At 42.8% G+C, this 19,208-nt stretch overlaps 1 protein-coding gene across 4 annotated transcripts in view; it reads right to left on the bottom strand.

The window, feature by feature from the left end:
- Nucleotides 1-19,208, bottom strand: part of LOC133450816 (tenascin-like) — a 298,463-nt gene that overhangs the window by 27,740 nt on the left and 251,515 nt on the right. For 3 of the 4 annotated variants that reach the window (XM_061729719.1, XM_061729721.1, XM_061729718.1), the window contains 3 exons: nucleotides 13,580-13,669; nucleotides 10,161-10,424; nucleotides 4,059-4,334 (listed from right to left, as the gene is read on the bottom strand). In XM_061729719.1, the coding sequence (XP_061585703.1) occupies nucleotides 4,059-4,334; nucleotides 10,161-10,424; nucleotides 13,580-13,669 (630 nt within the window). The remainder of the gene's footprint in view (nucleotides 1-4,058; nucleotides 4,335-10,160; nucleotides 10,425-13,579; nucleotides 13,670-19,208) is intronic. The other variant, XM_061729720.1, reaches the window with a different exon arrangement.

Genomic DNA, 19,208 nt, shown 5'->3' with positions numbered 1-19,208 from the left:
ATACTTCCACCCCCGTCTCATGGCCTGAGGGAACACAATCCCTGCTTTCATAAAGGAGCCGTTTATTGGAAGAGGTATGTGCCAGAACCTTGTCCCTGAAAGGGGGACCTGCAGACTCGCCTGCTAAGATAACAAGATCAGCGTTTGATGATATTAATAGAGATTTTTCTGGATATTCTACACGTCTGTTTTTGGTCCCATCAATCAGCTCCTTCTCCATTAGTTAAAGTTGCCTAAATTCTTCTCGAGAAAACATTATTTTTACTTTGACCCCATCCTCCAGTGTGCTGTCGCTGACCACCATGCATAATGTGATCAAGTTAGTCAGCAGTTGTATTCACAAGTTGGAATGTTTTATGGATTAAGCGATGCTAATGAAAAATGCTAAGATGGTCTCACTAAACCATTAGCATGCAGACAATGGACTGTGTTGAGCACATGCCATATTCTGGACGGCCTCAGAAGCCCCTGGCACCACAGCACAAGAGCCCAGGGGCAATGGCAGCATGAGAATGAAGAGCGGTCCAAGCTTGGGGGAACTGGGGATGAATACAGAAGAGAGGCCTCACACAAAGTGACAAAAGTGCCTCAGGGCTTTTTTCTTCTCGCACTCCCCATATCCCTCCATCTTTCTTCCACTTGACTGATCCTCATCAGTGAAACACTCTGAGATAATGTTGGAATAAATACTGACACAGAAAAACGTCAACAAGCTTGCAAAAGTTTGTTTTTGACCTCCTCGCCTGAGCAAAAAGGTTTCAAAAGGTGTTGGTAAATGTAAGGTCGTATGTTGTGGTTTTATTGGATTAGTGTGTTACATGACATTATTTGCTGATTTTGGTGTCAGTCTTTACAACCCTTTAATCGGGCACACATTGCTATTTTTACCATGTTGATTACTGAAAATGATTGCAGTTATTTTTGCGGAAGGGGGAAACCAGTGCACCTGTTGTGCCATTTTAACAGCAAACACCATTCATTTAATGTGTTTGTGCATATCATATAAGGTGTTTTCTCAGACTGGACTAGTACCAACCGGTCAAGCTGTCAGCTTGAAGGCAGCTCAAACACAGATCCACATGTGTTTGTGTGGTGCTTGTGTGTAGTGTTAGCCTATTTCACAAACCACTGCATTAGAGAAAGAATTGTAACATAATTGATGGCTGATGAGAAGATGTTTGGGATTTGGATTATGCTACTGTCTGAAAAATGTGGAGAATCTCTATCAGAGTAGACACGTAGACTGATTTATCATAAAAGAGTTGTCTCAAAATGTGTCTCTCTTGAAGGTTTTTATTTATTTATTTTTTACACAAGGATATTTTAAACTTCATATAAAAATGTCAGGCTCATTTACATTGATTTATTATTCACTAGATCATTTTCTCTTAGCAAATAATTAGGGCCCAAGCACTGACAGTGCGAAGGCCCTATTGTATCAGTAGGAAATGTTTTTATTATTTTCCTTCTTCTGACGAAATAAGGGCCTTTTTGCCCCCCTAAACGTGCCCCAAAAGTCACCAAATTTTGCACGCAAGCCAGGCCTGGCGAAAAAATTTGATATTTAATGGTTTGCATTAATGGGCGTGGCCTAATGGATCAACAGCGCCCCCTAGAAAACTTTGTGCCTCAAGTCCCACAATACGGTTTGACGTACATGCACGAAACACGCTACACACCTTTATCATGTCGCACCTTAAAGAAAAGTCTCTTGGCGCCATGGCCGAAACCGAACAGGAAGTCGGCCATTTTGAATTAATCGTGTAATTTTGGCGCAATTTATGCCATTCCTTTGGCAGTTAATAAGGCCTGAACCGTAACGTGCACCCATGTGCTTTACATCAAAATGCCCTGGCCCTGCCCCTTCTCAACCTTTCCCCAACCCTGCACCTAAGCTGGGGCTTGCTGATTGGGCCGGAGCTTCTGGAGCTGGCCAACGGTCCCCACCCCAGGTCATCCCGTTTCTGCTTCCACCTGCCTGCTGTGTGCTGCTGACGTCCCCGACCCCCCCAGTCTGGCCTTCGGCAGGAGGGCCCCCCCTTATGAGCCTGGTCCTGCTGAAGGTTTCTTTCCTCCTAAAGGGGAGTTTTTCTTGCCACTGTTTGGCTTAAGGTTTTTCTCCAACTATGGGAGTTTTTACCTGCCATTGTTTATGTAATAATTGCTCGGAGGTTTATGTTCTGGGTCTCTGGAAAGCGTCCGTCATCGGACTCAGTTTTGAGTCCTTGAACATAATTTCTGCAATGAAGGTCAAGTACTCAAAACCGAGTTAAATGACACCACCCACGACTCTATGTCTAACCATTAAAAAGTTATAACAGAAAATAGGGACAACCAATCAGAAGAAGGGGCGGGGCCAATGAAGGCCAATGAAGGCCAAGGACTCAATACCGAGTCCGATGACACCACCCACGACTCTCTATGTCAAACCATTCAAAAGTTATAGCAGAAAATAGGGACAACCAATCAGAAGAAGGGGCGGGGCTAATTTTCACCAATTATGGTCAAGTACTCAAAACCGAGTGAGATGACACCACCCACGACTCTCTATGTCAAACCATTCAAAAGTTATGCCAGAAAAAAGGGACTATCAAATATTGACCAATAAGAAGAAGGGGCGGGGCTAATTTTCACCAATTATGGTCAAGGACTCAATACCGGGTCCGATGACACCACCCACAAGTCTTTATGTCAAACCATTCAAAAGTTATGGCAGAGAAAAGTATTCTAGGGGGCGCTGTTGAGCCATTAGGCCACGCCCATTAATGCAAACTATGAAATATCAAATTTATCACCAGGCCTGGCTTGTGTGCAAAATTTGGTGACTTTTGGGGAACTATTAAATATGGACCAATCAGATGAAGGGGGGGGGGGGCGCGCTTTTTGGCGTCTAGCGTCGCCACGGTAACACTTTTGAAAGAGAAAAGTAATGCGCGTTGTCACAGGATGGTGACGCACATTTTGATGTATAACACAAGTGGGTGCACGTTACAGTTCGGGCTCTGAAGCGGCTGAAGAAATGGCATAAATTTCGCCAAAATGACATAATTAATTCAAAATGGCCGACTTCTTGTTCGGTTTCGGCCATGGCGCCAAGAGACTTTTCTTTAAGTTGCGTATTGTGAGGCTTGAGGCACAAAGTTTTCTAGGGGGCGCTGTTGAGCCATTTTGCCACGGCCATTAATGCAAACCATTAAATATCAAATTTTTCGCCAGGCCTGGCTTGCGTGAAAAATTTGGTGACTTTTGGGGCACGTTCAGGGGGGCAACAATACAATACAATACAATACAATAGGGCCTTCGCCCTGTAAGTGCTCGGGCCCTAATAAGTGAATTCCTGGGAATTAACTGGTTCTCTGCATAAATTTGATAAAGTGTGATCTGATATTCTGAATCACAATTATTTCATTAGGATAGTATGTGCTGAATCTGAAAACACAGAAACAGTTATATATTTTGTCTTAAATAAACACAACTGTGAAATATTTAATTTAACCTGCAGACTAATTATGTCAACGAAAAGTAATTGTAGTCTTTGTCTGCACACCTGCAGTCCAATTAACGAAATGAGTTTGGACATTTTTTCTGAGTGGCCTTGATTAATGACAACTCTAAACATCTTGTTTTTGTTCACAAAAAAGTATCTGATATTAACTCTTCCTCACTAAAGGAAGTCTCTGAAGGATCAAGAGTAATTGATCTGCATAGGGCCCAAGGCTGCATAAAGCTGTGCAGGACTCCAGGGGTTAACTTAATTTCCTCCAGCATAATGGATACGTGTGATAAATAAAAAAACAACATTACAATTGTCTCTGTGTCACTGACTTAATGACATTTTGTTTGTCTGTCATTTGGACTTAGGTGACAATCAGGTTGCATTTCCTGTACAGTGAATTCCAATGAATCAATATTCTTTTCACAGGCCAATACTTATGTGAATACTGTAACAAAGCGGTATTAAGAAGGTCAGCAGAGAGGGACAAAATTGAGCGTCTGAGTGTAGCAGAAAAAGAAAAAAAGAAATGACAGAGAGGCTCCAGAGTTGACGGTGTCAATACCTGTGATGGTATCTGCAAAGACGGGATCTAACAGGACCCCCTTGTGCACCCCGTACAGGCTCACCCTGTACCAGGTGCTGGGGGAGAGGCCAGAGATGACGAGACTGCGAGCATCAGCGGGCACAGTGTGGTTCTGCCACCCAGTGCCTACCTCTGCGTCCGTAACCTCAACCAGAAAAGCCTCGAATGCCCCGTCCTCAGCAGACCAGGACAGCAGGAAGCTCTCCCATGATACATCGCTGACAGTTATGTTAGTCACCATTGGTTTCTCCTCCTCTGGGTGATGACAGAAACATCAACAACATGCAGATTAAATGGAAAATGTTAGACTGAGTTTCACGTTTTAAAGCTGATGCTGTATTTTATAATCAGAAACCTTTCAAACCTTTCAATACATGTAAAACAGACAAACACATGTAAAATATTTATTGTCTTGTTTCTGTTGCTCAGCAGTCGATGAGCCGACCGGATTAGAAAAGGATTCAACAATGATGATATTTCATTTATAAAAAAAAAAAGAGAGGGTGAAGTGACCATCACTTCGTCTGGATTCAAAGTATTCCCGTATTTGCACTATAAAAGGCCAGCCTCATTATCAATGGATGCCCGTAGCCATCTCCTCTATATTACCATATAAGTGGTAAGACATAATAAAAAGCGTCAGGCAGACATGCTGATGCAGCTTGTACCGGATAATGGCTGTGAATGAGCCATTAACATTTGAAGGTGCAGTGCAGCCTGCCCTGCTGCAGCAGATGTGCCATGTCCACTTCAAACCTACAGTATGGGGAGACCATATAGAGCCACATGCAGCAGCCTGTAATTGAGGTCTATTAAATGTACAAGCATTCAGAGACTAGTCTGGAAAGAGAAAGAGATGGAAGACACAAGATACCATTCAGGCTCCCATTATCCCCCTTTCACTGTGTGGCAGAGTGAAACATAAATGGGATGGTGGATGATATAAGTCTGACAGGATGTGGAGAGCTTCGCTTTATGCATATGTTCCTGTCTATGCAATCTCAAACAGACAATAGAAATGATGCGTGATGCTCTTGTGTGGCAGGGAACTTCAGAGAGGTATTCATATTTTGTATAAACAACACTTTCTTGAATTTCTCTAATGATTGTTTAACCTTTTCTCTCACCTTTTCATTGGGGAGCAAGATACTCTTCATGACCAGCTGCTGAAGGTGTCTGTTGTGAGAAACTCAAATAGTCCCTTGAGATATCAGCATCTCTTCTTGATATCTTCCATATCATGTAGGCAAATGCAGGAAAATGGGGTTGCTTAATTCATGCTTTCTGTGCTCGGTTTCCTTTGTGGAGAATTATCTCCTCATGTACTACCATCATCTGATGTCAACCAACAAGAGACCTATAAAAGGTGCCATCATTTGTTTTATCATGTACTATAGACAGCAATACTGATGAAGCAAAAACATTTACTGTCTTCACTTACAATCAGATAGGAACTCGTTCATGCTCTTTCAATTGAGACATTTATGTTTCAATTCATTTAAGTATGTCCACAGTATGGTATCACACAAGCAAATACAAAACTACTGTCAATTTAAACGTGGACAATGTAGATCTGGCTACGCTCTACTAACCACATACGGCAATCTCAGAATACAAAAGTAGTTTCAATAAACATCCCAAAGATGGGGATTGAAGTCTTGACCGGTCAGGTCCTGTTTGATTCATACAAGCACATTTGTGTCCAAATCACACCAAGTAAGGTTCCCATTTTTAATGCTTCCTGTAAAATATTTGGTCTCATTACTTTTCAATGACTGAACCAGGAAAAGCTGAACCACTCATGCCTTGCTCCACCACTTTGTTACAATTTTTTTTTCTCCACTCAGTCCCTTCATCGGTTCTATCATGTACCGGTATGTTTGTGTTATGTATGGTCTTGTAATAATAAATGCCCAGAGTTTGAATTATAGGGCTGCTGATTTTTGAGACAATATTTCAACAGGTCTTGGCAAAATGTGGCCTTTTATTTAACAGAGCCACAGTTTATTGGGGTCCATTCCCAGAAAAAGTGAGGAGCTGCTCACAGCAACAGCTATCACATGAGAAGACATTACGTAAGCTGCACATATGTCCATGTAGTCATCAGGGCACACACACACTCAAAGGTTCACTCTGGTTCTCCAACATGTGTGATTCTCATAAACACACTCACAAGTGGGCATTCCCTTTGCTTCAGGGCATTTTTGGGGTTTCTCTGTATGTAAAGACCCATGGGATGTCTTTTTGTTGTAGATTTCTGCTATACTAGGTTAAAATGTTCTGAATTTAATTGAAAATAATAGTAATAAGAGTAAATGTATTAATCTGTGAATGAGCCTTGTGGAAGGGATACAAAGTAATTTATATATTAGGAAGTTAACAATTAATTTAATTTACAGTTGGTCTGAGATTAATATGGCCATTTCACTCGCGGGAAACCAGATTCATGCATTTGCATGAATGCACATAAACTGCACATTGCAGTCGTAGCTACTAGGTGGAGGCAAAAACTACGACTTGGAACGGACTCACACGTGTTGTTGACATGAGATCTGTTTTTACAGAGGCATTTTCTAGAGAATAAAAAAGTTGCAAGTGCATTTTCTTAATAATCTTCTCAAAATGTAATAACTTATTACATAATGCGGCAAAATGTATTACAAAATGCGTTAGGGTAGTTTATTACAAAATGTGGCAGTTTATTAAAAAAAAAAGCGGCTTTATTACAAAATGAAATGACAAATATGGACGTTTATTACAAAATGCACCGTTATTACAAAATGCGGCTCAACAGAGCTGCTGCGCGAGGCTGGTGTGAGTGGCTGTGAATGCGTTGCAACGGTGGAGCGGCTACAGCAGCAGCCGCTGCTCTACGGGGACAATAACTGTAGAGCAACAGAAGTCAGAGTCTCCAATAAACACCAGTGCAGTCTCCAAACACCAGAAACAAGTTGCTGAGTGTGTCGCTTATCGTTTTGACAAAGAAAAAAGTCACTACGAGGATTTACAAACTCTCCAGATCAACTCGGGAATGATGGAATGAACCTACAAAACAAGATCGCTGATTCGCTCATTTGACTGTCAATCAGAAAGGGATTTAGCCTCAGACAGATCATCCAATCATCATGCAGCAGGCCAGCCGAGGCCACGCCCACTCCCCCATAGACCCCCAGAGAAGCTTCAGACAAACCCGAGCACTCCAATGACGGTGTGTTTGGCTGCAGTGGAACAACCCACTCCAGCTTCATAGACGCTGAGTTTCTGCACGTGAAGCTGCAGGAATGAATGAGAAGGAAGTCTGTGACCTGTGATAAGATTCTGAACTAAAGGTGATCATGTTCTAGCGCATATATAGTCAATGAAATGTAAACACAACAGTACATATTTGACCACTTATTTTTTGACATTTTAGAGGAAGCTGAGCTTCCCTTGTAGTCTTAGAGGAATCGCCACTGCTGAGGAGAGAATTAAAAAGGGATGTAGACGGCGATAAGGAACGACCAGATCTACCAGGAGCTCTGTCACTTAATAGCTGCTCGCGGCTAAATAAACCATCATTTTTGGAACTTCTGCCTTCTGGTCTCCTGCATCTGGGTCCTACTTCAACTGCACCCTTAAAAGAACGGACCAGACATCATGGACCCAGCAGGAGAAAGTTTTGCCTTTTGGCAATATGTCTTCTAGGAAGCCCTGAAAAAAGGCCCTGTTGGCAGGAGCCGGATTCACCCTTCCGGGGAACATGCCTGGCTCTAGGTGGGCCCAAGAGCTGTCGGGCTAAATTCTGGCAGAGATGGGAACAATGTCAGCCCCAGCTTCAGGAAGAGGAGTCCCCCTTCTGGGGAACATGCCTGGCTTTAGGGGGGCCCAGGACGCACCCGTCCCTGTTCCAGTGGTGGTCCCGGACGCATTTCAGCCAACAGCCAGGCCCCTGCCGAGGACCCGGTGTCTCCCTCAGCGATGCAGAGGACCGGTGTCCCCCTCAGCCGACGCAGAGGACCCGGTGTCCCCCTCAGCCAGCCCCTCGAATTCTGTGTTCCCCTCAGCCGGCCCCTCGGATTCTGTGTTCCCCTCAGCCGGCCCCTCGGATTCTGTGTTCCCCTCAGCCGGCCCCTCGGATTCTGTGCCCCCCTCAGCCAGCCCCTCGAATTCTGTGTCCCCCTCAGCGGCCCCTAGGACTCTGCTAGCGCCCCAGTCAGTACCTAGACCCCTGCCCAGGACTCTGCTCACGCCACAGCCCAAGCCAAGTTCCCTGCCCGCACCATGGCCTAAGCCAAGGTCTCTGCCCGCGCCATGGCCCAAGCCAAGGTCCCTGCCCGCGCCACAGCCCCAGCCAAGTTCTCTGCCCCAGCCAAAGTCCAAGCCAAGGTCCCGAGAACGGCCGTTTGCTCAGTCCCGAGAGTGTCCCTCTGACCTGTCTGCCCAGTCCCGAGAGTGTCCCTCTGACCCGTCTGCCCAGTCCCGAGAGCGTCCCTCTGACCCGTCTGCCCGGCCCCGAGGACGGCCCCCTGACCTGTCTCACCGGTCTGCCCGGTCCCGAGGACGGTCCCCTGAGTTCTGACTATGTGTTGGCCTGGACCCTCCTCCAGACCCCCTCCGCCCACCTTTTTTTTTTTTTTTTTGAAACATCTGGGATCTGTTCTTTGAGGGCGGTTTGTTGTTTGACTTTCCTGTTTCCCATCTGCCCTGATCGTCTGCACCTGTGTCTCGTTAACCCTTGTGTATATTGGTCTTGTCTTTCCTTTGCTCCCTGCTGGTCCGTACTGTTTTGTCCTCCATGTGCCATGTCATGTTTTTCTGGTTTTGTCAAGTTTGGGTTCCTGTGATTTTGGATCCTGCGTTGCAGCGTTTTTAGTTTAAATAAATCATCATTTTTGAAACATCTGGGTCCTACTCCAACCGCACCCCTGACAGAAGTACGGAAACATCTAAAACATGCAGGGTAGCGGCCCTTGATGATCAGAGTTGGTATGGCCCTGTCCTACAACATTTACTAATGAGAGCATAATTTTTCTTGAATAAAATATTTGCAGAGGCACCTAATCAAGTAATAGTTAGGGTCATTATCTCACAGACTTTAATAGGAAAGGATTCCCTGCTGTTCTTGAAGAAAGTACTGTGAAGGCATGGCTGTACTTTTCTAATTCAAGGTGATGTTGATCTTCACACAATTAATGATGAAGTCAGGAGTCTTCTTCTCAAGAAACCTGATAAGGCTTAGATGGTTAATAACACATCCAACATGCACAACGCTGCTTTGGCATCAGCCTGAATCAGTCTCTTTTTCGTTTTGCAGTGTATAGCCCAGGACTGTGTGCATGTTTTTGTGAGGTTAGCTCACATTAGCTACCCAAGGGAACACGGGGAGAACATGCAAACTCCACACAAAAAGGCCCTTTCGCCAACCCCACCCAAGGTGTGGGCACTGAAATCATGGGGAAACTTAACACGCATTCAGTGCCCACAGTGCCCCCCAGCGGGAATTGAACCCAGGACCTTGCTGCTGTGACACGGCTGTGACACGGCTGCACTACCAGCTGTGCCACGGTGCCCCCCCTTGGAAGAGATTTAAAAATCAAAGACTGAGAGTTTTGAGCACAACAGTGAAGAACGAAACCATAAAACCGGCAACGCTGAAAAACAAATAATTCTTAACAGCATCCTTATTTTTCTGAATACTCCACTGAACATGTGGATTAACGTACTAGTTCTCTAATTTCACTTAACATTGTCCTTTCAGTAACAAAATTTTGGGTTATCAAACATGATGAGGAAAATAAAATCGGAATTGTGGTATACCACTGGAGGTAAATGGGAAGAATAGTTTATTGCTAGATGAACTGACACGTTGATGGAAATTTATGAGATTGAGCAAAAAAAGCCCTCCAATAAATTTTGTATGGAAATCCGAAATATCAGTGTTATTACTGGTGCAAATGCCAACAGTATAACTATAAACCATGCTCCACTGCTTCTTCTGTTTTGTGCTGGTTCTTGCAAAATATTTTAAACTCCCGGTAATGTCAAACAAGGCTCTGCTGCTCGATTGGAAACTGCGTGGAAAAAGCTTTCGGCAGTGCTGACCTGTGGGAGCTGAAATGGTGGCAGGTATGCTGTTTCTCCGGCCCCTCTCTGCGGTGATGCTGATGGTGTACAGCATGCCAGGGGTCAGGCCCCTGAGGGTGTGAGATTCAGAGCTGCCTGGAACCAAGTCTTCAACCCTGTAGCCGTCCGCTGAAACAAAGACCAGTCTGTAGGAGTCCAGTTTGGCCAGGGGACGTTTCCACTCCAGTGTCATGGTGGTTTCGGTAACCTCTGTTACAGTCAGGTCTTTGGGAGCATCCAGAGCTGATGGGTAATAAGTCGTAAAAACAACTTTTAAATATTCATTTCCATTTTTTTAAAAGTGCCAGTATTTCATCATTATTAAAATCTGTAAAAACAGATAAATCAGTAGATTTTTTTTATTTACTCATGTTCCTTGGATAAAACATTTGTGATATAGATTTTCATATGTAATCAGATTCCGATTCCAGCAATATATACAACAAATCTTATTTAAAGTAACACCAAGGAGTGTTTTTTTCATGTTAAAATATCAGATTCCATTTATTTCAAGGGCTTATTTGGGCCCAAGCCCTACAGTGCGAGGACCCTCTTGTATATCTACTGTTTATTATTAGGGCCCGAGCACTGACTGTGCGAAGGCCCTATTGTATCTGTAGCAATTGTTTTTATTTCCCTCGTTTTTCTTCAGACGAAATGAGGGCCTTTTTGCCCCCCTAAACGTGCCTCAAAAGTCACCAAATTTTGCACGCAAGCCAGACCTGGCGAAAAATTTGATATTTAATGGTTTGCATTAATGGGCGTGGCCTAATGGCCCAACAAAAAACTTTGTGCCTCAAGCCCCACAATACGGTTTGACGTACATCCACGGAAATCGGTACACACCTGTATCATGTCGCAACTTAAAGAAAAGTCTCTTGCACCATGGCCGAAAACGAACAGGAAGTCGGCCATTTTTAATTTAGTGTGTAATTTTGGCGCAATTTATGCCATTTCTTCGGCTGTTTCTTCGCCCGAACCGTAACGTGCACCCAGGTGTGTTATACATCAAAATGTGCGTCTCGATCCTGCGACGATGCGCATTACTTTTCTCAGTCAAAAGCGTTACCGTGGCGATGATAGACGCCAAAAAGCGCGCCCCCCCTTCATCTGAATGGGCCATATTTGATAGTTCCCCAAAAGTCACCAGATTTTGCACGCAAGCCAGGCCTGGTGATAAATTTGATATTTCATGGTTTGCATTAATGGGCGTGAGCTAATGGCTCAACAGCGCCCCCTAGAAAACTTTGTGGCTCAAGCCCCACAATACGGTTTGACGTACATGCACGAAAATCGGTACACACCTGTATCAAGTCGATACTTAAAGAAAAGTCTCTTGGTGCCATGACCGAAACCGAAGAGGAAGTCGGCCATTTTGAATTAATCGTGTAATTTTGGCGCAATTTATGCCATTCCTTCGGAAGTTAATACGGCCCGAACCGTAACGTGTGTTATACATCAAAATGTGTGTCTCCCTCCTGCAACGACGCGCATTACTTTTCTCAGTCAAAAGCGTTACCGTGGCGATGATAGACGCCAAAAAGCGCGCCCCCCCTTCATCTGATTGGGCCATATTTGATAGTTCCCCAAAAGTCACCAAATTTTGCACGCAAGCCAGGCCTGGTGATAAATTTGATATTTAACGGTTTGCATTAATGGGCGTGAGCTAATGGCTCAACAGCGCCCCCTAGAAAACTTTGTGCCTCAAGCCCCACAATACGGTTTGACGTACATGCACGAAAATCGGTACACACCTGTATCAAGTCGATACTTAAAGAAAAGTCTCTTGGTGCCATGACCGAAACCGAAGAGGAAGTCGGCCATTTTGAATTAATCGTGTAATTTTGGCGCAATTTATGCCATTCCTTCGGAAGTTAATACGGCCCGAACCGTAACGTGTGTTATACATCAAAATGTGTGTCTCCCTCCTGCAACGACGCGCATTACTTTTCTCAGTCAAAAGCGTTACCGTGGCGATGATAGACGCCAAAAAGCGCGCCCCCCCTTCATCTGATTGGGCCATATTTGATAGTTCCCCAAAAGTCACCAAATTTTGCACGCAAGCCAGGCCTGGTGATAAATTTGATATTTAACGGTTTGCATTAATGGGCGTGAGCTAATGGCTCAACAGCGCCCCCTAGAAAACTTTGTGCCTCAAGCCCCACAATACGGTTTGACGTACATGCACGAAAATCGGTACACACCTGTATCAAGTCGATACTTAAAGAAAAGTCTCTTGGTGCCATGACCGAAACCGAACAGGAAGTCAGCAATTTTGAATTAATCGTGTAATTTTGGCGCAATTTATGCCATTCCTTCGGGAGTTAATACGGCCCAAACCGTAACGTGTGTTATACATCAAAATGTGCGTCTCCATCCTGCAACGACGCGCATTACTTTTCTCAGTCAAAAACGTTACCGTGGCGATGCTAGACGCCAAAAAGCGCGCCCCCCCTTCATCTGATTGGGCCATATGTGATAGTTCCTACTTTCTGCCATAACCTTTGAATGGTTTCACATAGAGAGTGTGGTGTGGTGGTGTTATTTGACTCGGTTTTGAGTCCTTGAACATAATTGGTGCACATTAGCCCCGCCCCTTCTTCTGATTGGTCTATTTCTTATAGTTCCTACTTTCTGCTATAACTTTTGTACGGTGATAAAGACATGTGGGTTGTGTCATCAGACTCAGTATTGAGTACTTGACTTTATTGGCATGAATTTGAATTTTGGTCGATATGTAATTGTTCCTATTTTCTGCCATAACTTTTGAATGTTTTGACATAAAGAGTCATGGGTGGTGTCATCTGACTCGGTTTTGAGTACTTGACCTTCATTGGCATGAATTAGCCCCGCCCCTTCTTCTGATTGGTCGATATTTGATGGATCCTATTTTCTGCCACAACCTTTAAATGGTATGACATACAGAGTCGTGGGTGGTGTCATCAGACTCTGTTTTGACTCCTCCACCTTAATTGGTGCAAATTATCCCCGCCGCTTCTTTTGATTGGTCGATATGTAATAGTTCCGATTTTCTGCAATAACTTTTGAATGGTTTGACATAAAGACTCGTGGGTGGTGTCATCTGACTCGGTTTTGAGTCCTTGAACATAATTGCTGCAAATTAGCCCCGCCCCTTCATCTGATTGGTCGATATCTGGTAGTTCCTACTTTCTGCCATAACTTTTGAATGGTTTGACATAGAGAGGCGTGGGTGGTGTCATCCGCTAAATGTCCAGGCCTGAAGAATCTACATTCAAGTCATACAAGCGCTAACACTGCTTAAGACTTCTGCAGTCCTCCATGCAGCTGGGATTGAGTTAGCTGTAGCCAAGAGCAGTAAGACAGAAAAATGTGGCTGTTATACAATCTGTTTCTAGTTGATGAGTGAAGCATTTCACCTGTCACTGCGTTGGTGGTTGTGGGCAGACTCTCCCTCTCATCTTTCACCGCAGTCACACCCATCCCATACTCGGTTCCTGGTCTTAGGCCTGCAGGACAACCAAACAGAAAATCACAAAACATAGAAGCAAGAAGCTGTAGTAATTTACGTCTTGTTTAAGAAGGTATACTGAAGTGTCAACACATGAACTGTGGGTATAGGCTCTGTAGTCAAGTGGCCAGCTGTTTCAGCTAATGGCTATGCCGCCACAAAAAACACTCTTATGGCTTAATTGCACAATAGATTACAACGTAATTGCATTTCATGGTAAGCCTTTGTTCACTGACCAACACCAGTGTTGTATTTGCACTGATAGATCTATAGAGCCTTTGTCGCATAGCAAAACCACTTCTTGCTATGATACAGCAAGCTTAGGCGGTTGTTTGGTTCTGACGATTAAGTCTGCTCTCGTACTGATCGCCTCTAATTCCTTCATTAACTCCCACAGAGGTCAATGCACACAGAGCTTTGCTGCATGAAATTACACCTATTGCCCGTGAAACTCATTATCAATAAAATCAGGAGCGTGAAGGCAATTACAGATAATAAGTGTGTGAAAGAAGTGCTGAGGTGTGTGTGATGCAGGGAAGGGGGCATCAGCTGAATGGACACAGTGCTCTTTTTCATGGGATGGGCCTCCCAAGGACAAAGAACTGGGTTTGACGAAAACACAAATAGTCTGTTTTCTTGGAAGATTTTGTTTTTCCTGTTTGTTTCTCATCCTGTCTAATCATGCCGTTACAAAATACCAAAGACAAAAAAGAAGTTCACCCGCCTCGAAGCAAGGCTGTATTATGTCAAGGGTGCAGATGGATGAAAATGTGCAAATTTTTGCAGTGAAACAAGCCACATTGTTTTTTCCATTTAGCTTTGCAGTGCCAGACACCCTCCTGGGTGGTTTTTAAAAGAAAGCGGGTCTTTTCTACATAGACAAACATTTCATGACATGAAACAAAGGCAACCCATTTTAGTTAACAACCAGGCTGGAAACAACACTGACTATTTAACAGGGAGCCCTACAAAAACTCACCCCAATAATTAAGAGAATAAACTCTTCACACTGTATCATTTATTTTCCACAGAAGCTTTTCAGCAAGTGTCATTTAGATGCAAAGTGGTAGTGAGCCAATGTGACTACCGAGCAGCCATAACAATGAAAACAACTGAGTATGTTTGCACTGAAACAACACTATCACTCATTTGATCACAACTAGACGACGAGGGAGTTCTTGGTTAGAAATTAGTTGAATAAACTTGCAAAACAAAATGTCCAGTTGCTTGAACTCAAAAAAACACCAAAATATTAATTTCAGTTATAAGGGCACATAAAAAAAGAAAAAAAAAAAAAGATCTTTGCTTGAGAGCAGATATTTGATTGTGGGAACTAACTATCAAATCAAAAACTGAAAAATGTTTATTTCTTTTCTTTAAACTGCCTCAGCCAGAAAATATATTTTTCATTTAGCTGTTCAAATTTACGGGATACTGCAACATTAAAGACCAAGACTAAGATTATCCAGCTTCTCTATGTTTTTCCTTTTTATTTCTGCCCAACTTCACATCAAGCTGGAGTATCTGTACCTCAGGAATTGGCAGTATGAAGTGGCAACATTTATTTTGAAAGGAGGTACACAATGCAGGCGGCAGGACTGGATGGACTTGAGGCTAGCTCTACCTGCTAAAACGAACAAAGCAGTAAGGACATGATGAAAAGAGAGCTGTCGTGTTCTGTCACCAAACGTGTCACAGAAGATTTATGAAGCTTTGTAAATTTCTGAAAGAAAGGCACTCATCTCCTTTAACGACCCTTTGTCTGGTGTGCTGGGATGTGAAAAATCCCTGATAGTATAATTACAAACTCTACAGTATAATAATAAGTAGGATGTCGCTGCAGGATTTATAACTGTGGTTAAAAGATCATTTTACTACTTTGCATCATCAATATTGCACAATTTTGGAGTTGCCAGGTTTAGTTGAATCCAGTAAAGAGACAGTTTCATAACAAGCTATTTGTAATGGTAAAGAGTAAGTTTGTGATTAAATGGAGTGGTCAATTATCTAACAATATTGTATACATTAGTTGTATGCCATAAATAAAAACATGTTTTGGTTGGCCAGGTTTGAAAATATCTAGTAAAATATCACTTTGTAGTGTCCTTTTTCAGGGTTTGCAAGTTGGAACAAGTTTCTGCTTTAGATGGTTAACAAATTGCTTTAATGCATTATTCATGAGCTACACATCTTCACCTGAATAAACGGATGTACAACAGCTTAACAGGCAGAGGTGTCAAGTAACGAAGTACAAATACTTAGTTACCTTACTTAAGTAGAAATTTTGCTTATCTATACTTCACTGGAGTAATTATTTTTCAGACAACTTTTTACTTTTACTCCTTACATTTTCACGCAATTATCTGTACTTTTTACTCCTTACATTTTAAAAACAGCATCGTTACTCTATTTCATGTATTTCACTTTTTCTTTAGTTCTTCGCCTTATATCTTGCCACCTTCTTTTAACCTCATCTGCCGTTCTTTTTGTCTTACCAACTGCATTTATTCTATCGCAGATTTTCTCCCATATTGCGTTTCTTTTGGTAATGTTTAAATTTCTTTGCTGTAGTTCATGAATGTGTTTATTTGCCTCTTCCACTAATATTTCTAACTCCAACTCGTCAAATTTCATTTTGCGCTTGCGACTATCTTGCTTTCCATCCAGACCAGGGTCGGCGTCATGGGGGGTCATCCGCGGGCCATGCCCCCCCAAATTAGTTATTGTGCCCCCCTCCACTCGCCCACAAGCAGGCCAAGCCTTTGTGCCAAACTTTGTATTTTATTGATTACTTATCTTATTGAACGTGAAATCATCCTTCGTAAATTACATTTAATTAAAACCCGTGCTTATTATGACCCGGTGTGTCAGTGATCAGCGCAGACAGACTGCAGCTTCGCCTGAATTATGGTTCCGCGTTAAATCGACGGCGTAGGGTCGCGGTGCGGTGTGCGTCGCCGCGTACCCTACGCTGTTGGTTCTGCGTTGGTGTGAAATAACGCTTAAATATAAAGAAGGCTTCCCAAAGTGTGATCCATGGTGAAATAGGAAAATTAAGATGTGCAACTCTTCTAAAGGTGACACATGCATTTAATTGACTTCATGGCGCCAGCCTTGGCGTTTATTATTACGCAAATGTGGACACTGTAAATCACATCACCTTTCACCGTGTTCACCGTCTTGGATCCCGTACAAACAAATCACCCCGACCCATCATCGTTAAACTGGAGCATTTCAAACATAAGGAACTGATTAAAAGCAGAGGAAAGGAACTCAAAGGCACGCACTACGGAATCAACGACCAATACCCACGCGAAATAAATGAACGGCGCAAAGTACTATACCCCATCTTCAAACAACACAGGCAAAACAATAAACGCGCAAACCTGGTGGTGGACAAACTCTACATCGAAGGACAGTTATACAGAGACTCCAAAACAACTCCATGGCTCTTCTGAAAACCCATAACCCGCTATTGACATTAACGTGAATTATAAACACCCCTGTACTGATGTTTTCCCCGAGGTAAAATACCATGCTCGTTTATACGTTTAAATGTTTATGTGTCTATGTTTATGGTTTGTGTGGTTTCTACCTCTCTTGCTCCCCTTACCCCTCCCCCTTTTATTTGTATCTTTTTTTTTGTTGTTTTTTTTGTTTTTGTCACACACACACACACACACACACACACACACACACACACACACACACACACACACACACACACACACACACACACACACACACACACACACACACACACACACACACACACACACACACACACACACACACACACACACACGCATCTTTCGTGGTTTAGCTTTATCTTTCTTTTGACATTGAATATTTAATATCTCATGGCTCTACCGGTAAAAATAACCTCCTGGAATGTGAGAGGAATCAGCTCCCCTGCTAAGAGAACAAAAATATTAAACCAGCTGAATATATTGAAATCTGACATCTGCTTTTTACAGGAAACCCATTTTACAGAGGCAGAGTCTCGGAGACTTACAGCCAGGTGGATTGGCCAGACATACCACTCCACTTATAACTAAAAAAAAAGAGGTACTTCTATTATAATCAATAAAAATACCCCTTTCTCTCATACCTCAACATTGACTGACCCAGAGGGTCGTTTTGTTATCATCACAGGAAAAATTGGAAAAGACACAATAACACTTGCAAATATTTATGGCCCTAATACAGACTCTCCCCCGTTCTTTCACTCTCTATTCTCAGCATTATCCAACTTCTCTGACTCGTATATCATTCTAGGCGGCGACTTTAACACAGTACTAGATCCAAACATAGACCGTTCCTCATCAACCTCCATCAACAGATCTAACCAACCGTCATCCCTGCTTAAACAGTACATGTCAGATTATGGACTGATGGACATCTGGAGACAAAATAATCCTAGCAATAATGAATATTCATATTACTCACCTTATCATAAATCCTACTCCCGCATAGATTACTTTTTAGTCAACAATTCTATCACACACAAGATAACAGACCCAACCATCCATAGCATTATAATCTCTGACCATGCACCCATAAGTATTACTTTCCTAGCAGAACACCAACCTCACCCCCCCCCCCAGATGGCGCTTCAACAACTCATTACTCAAAGACAAGGAATTTCTGGACTACTTTGAACAAGAATGGGCATCCTTCATCGAAATTAATAACACCCCTGGAATAACAGCATGCACATTATGGGAAACAGCAAAAACCGTCATGAGAGGTAAAATCATATCATACACTGCATACAAAAGGAAAGAAGAAACCAAAAAAGAACACAACCTACAGAGGGAGGTGAAGAGATTGGACCTTCTAGCCTCTCACACCCCCACCGACTCCGTTATGAAGGAACTTCTAAAGACCAAACACGAACTAAATAATATACTGAATAAGAAAACTGAAGAAACCCTGATCAAACTCCGACAACAACATTTTGAATTTGGAAATAAAACAAGCAAATTTCTAGCAAATCAACTTAAACAACAAATAGAAAAATCCATCATAACCTCAATTGTAGATACATCTGGTAATATAACTCACGACTTTTCCATAATTAATGACTCTTTCAGAACTTTTTACTCAAACCTCTATACTCCATCACAGAATACCCCACTTGCAGAAACTGAGACATTTCTGAGGAATGTCTCCCTCCCCAAACTAACCCAAACGCAATCAGAAAACCCAGACCGACCTCTCTCACTACAAGAAATCACCAAAGCCCTTCATCTCATGCCCAACAATAAATCACCCGGTCCAGATGGCTACACAGCAGAATATTATAGACAATTTTGGCCACTTCTCTCACCACTGTTCTTTACAATGATCTCTGAAATCCACCAAAATAAAACTATACCCCATCACATGAATACCGCCTATATTACACTCATACCAAAACCCAACAAAGACCATACCAGCTGCTCCAATTACCGACCCATATCATTAATCAATACAGACATAAAAATATTAAGTAAAGCTCTATCAGTTAGACTGGAATCTGTCATCTCATCACT

Source organism: Cololabis saira, chromosome 9 (assembly GCF_033807715.1).
Source record: "Cololabis saira isolate AMF1-May2022 chromosome 9, fColSai1.1, whole genome shotgun sequence".
NCBI classification, from domain to species: Eukaryota; Metazoa; Chordata; class Actinopteri; order Beloniformes; family Belonidae; genus Cololabis; species Cololabis saira.
The sequence above is the reverse complement of the archived record's forward strand: the minus strand, read 5'-3'. Positions and strand labels throughout refer to the sequence as shown.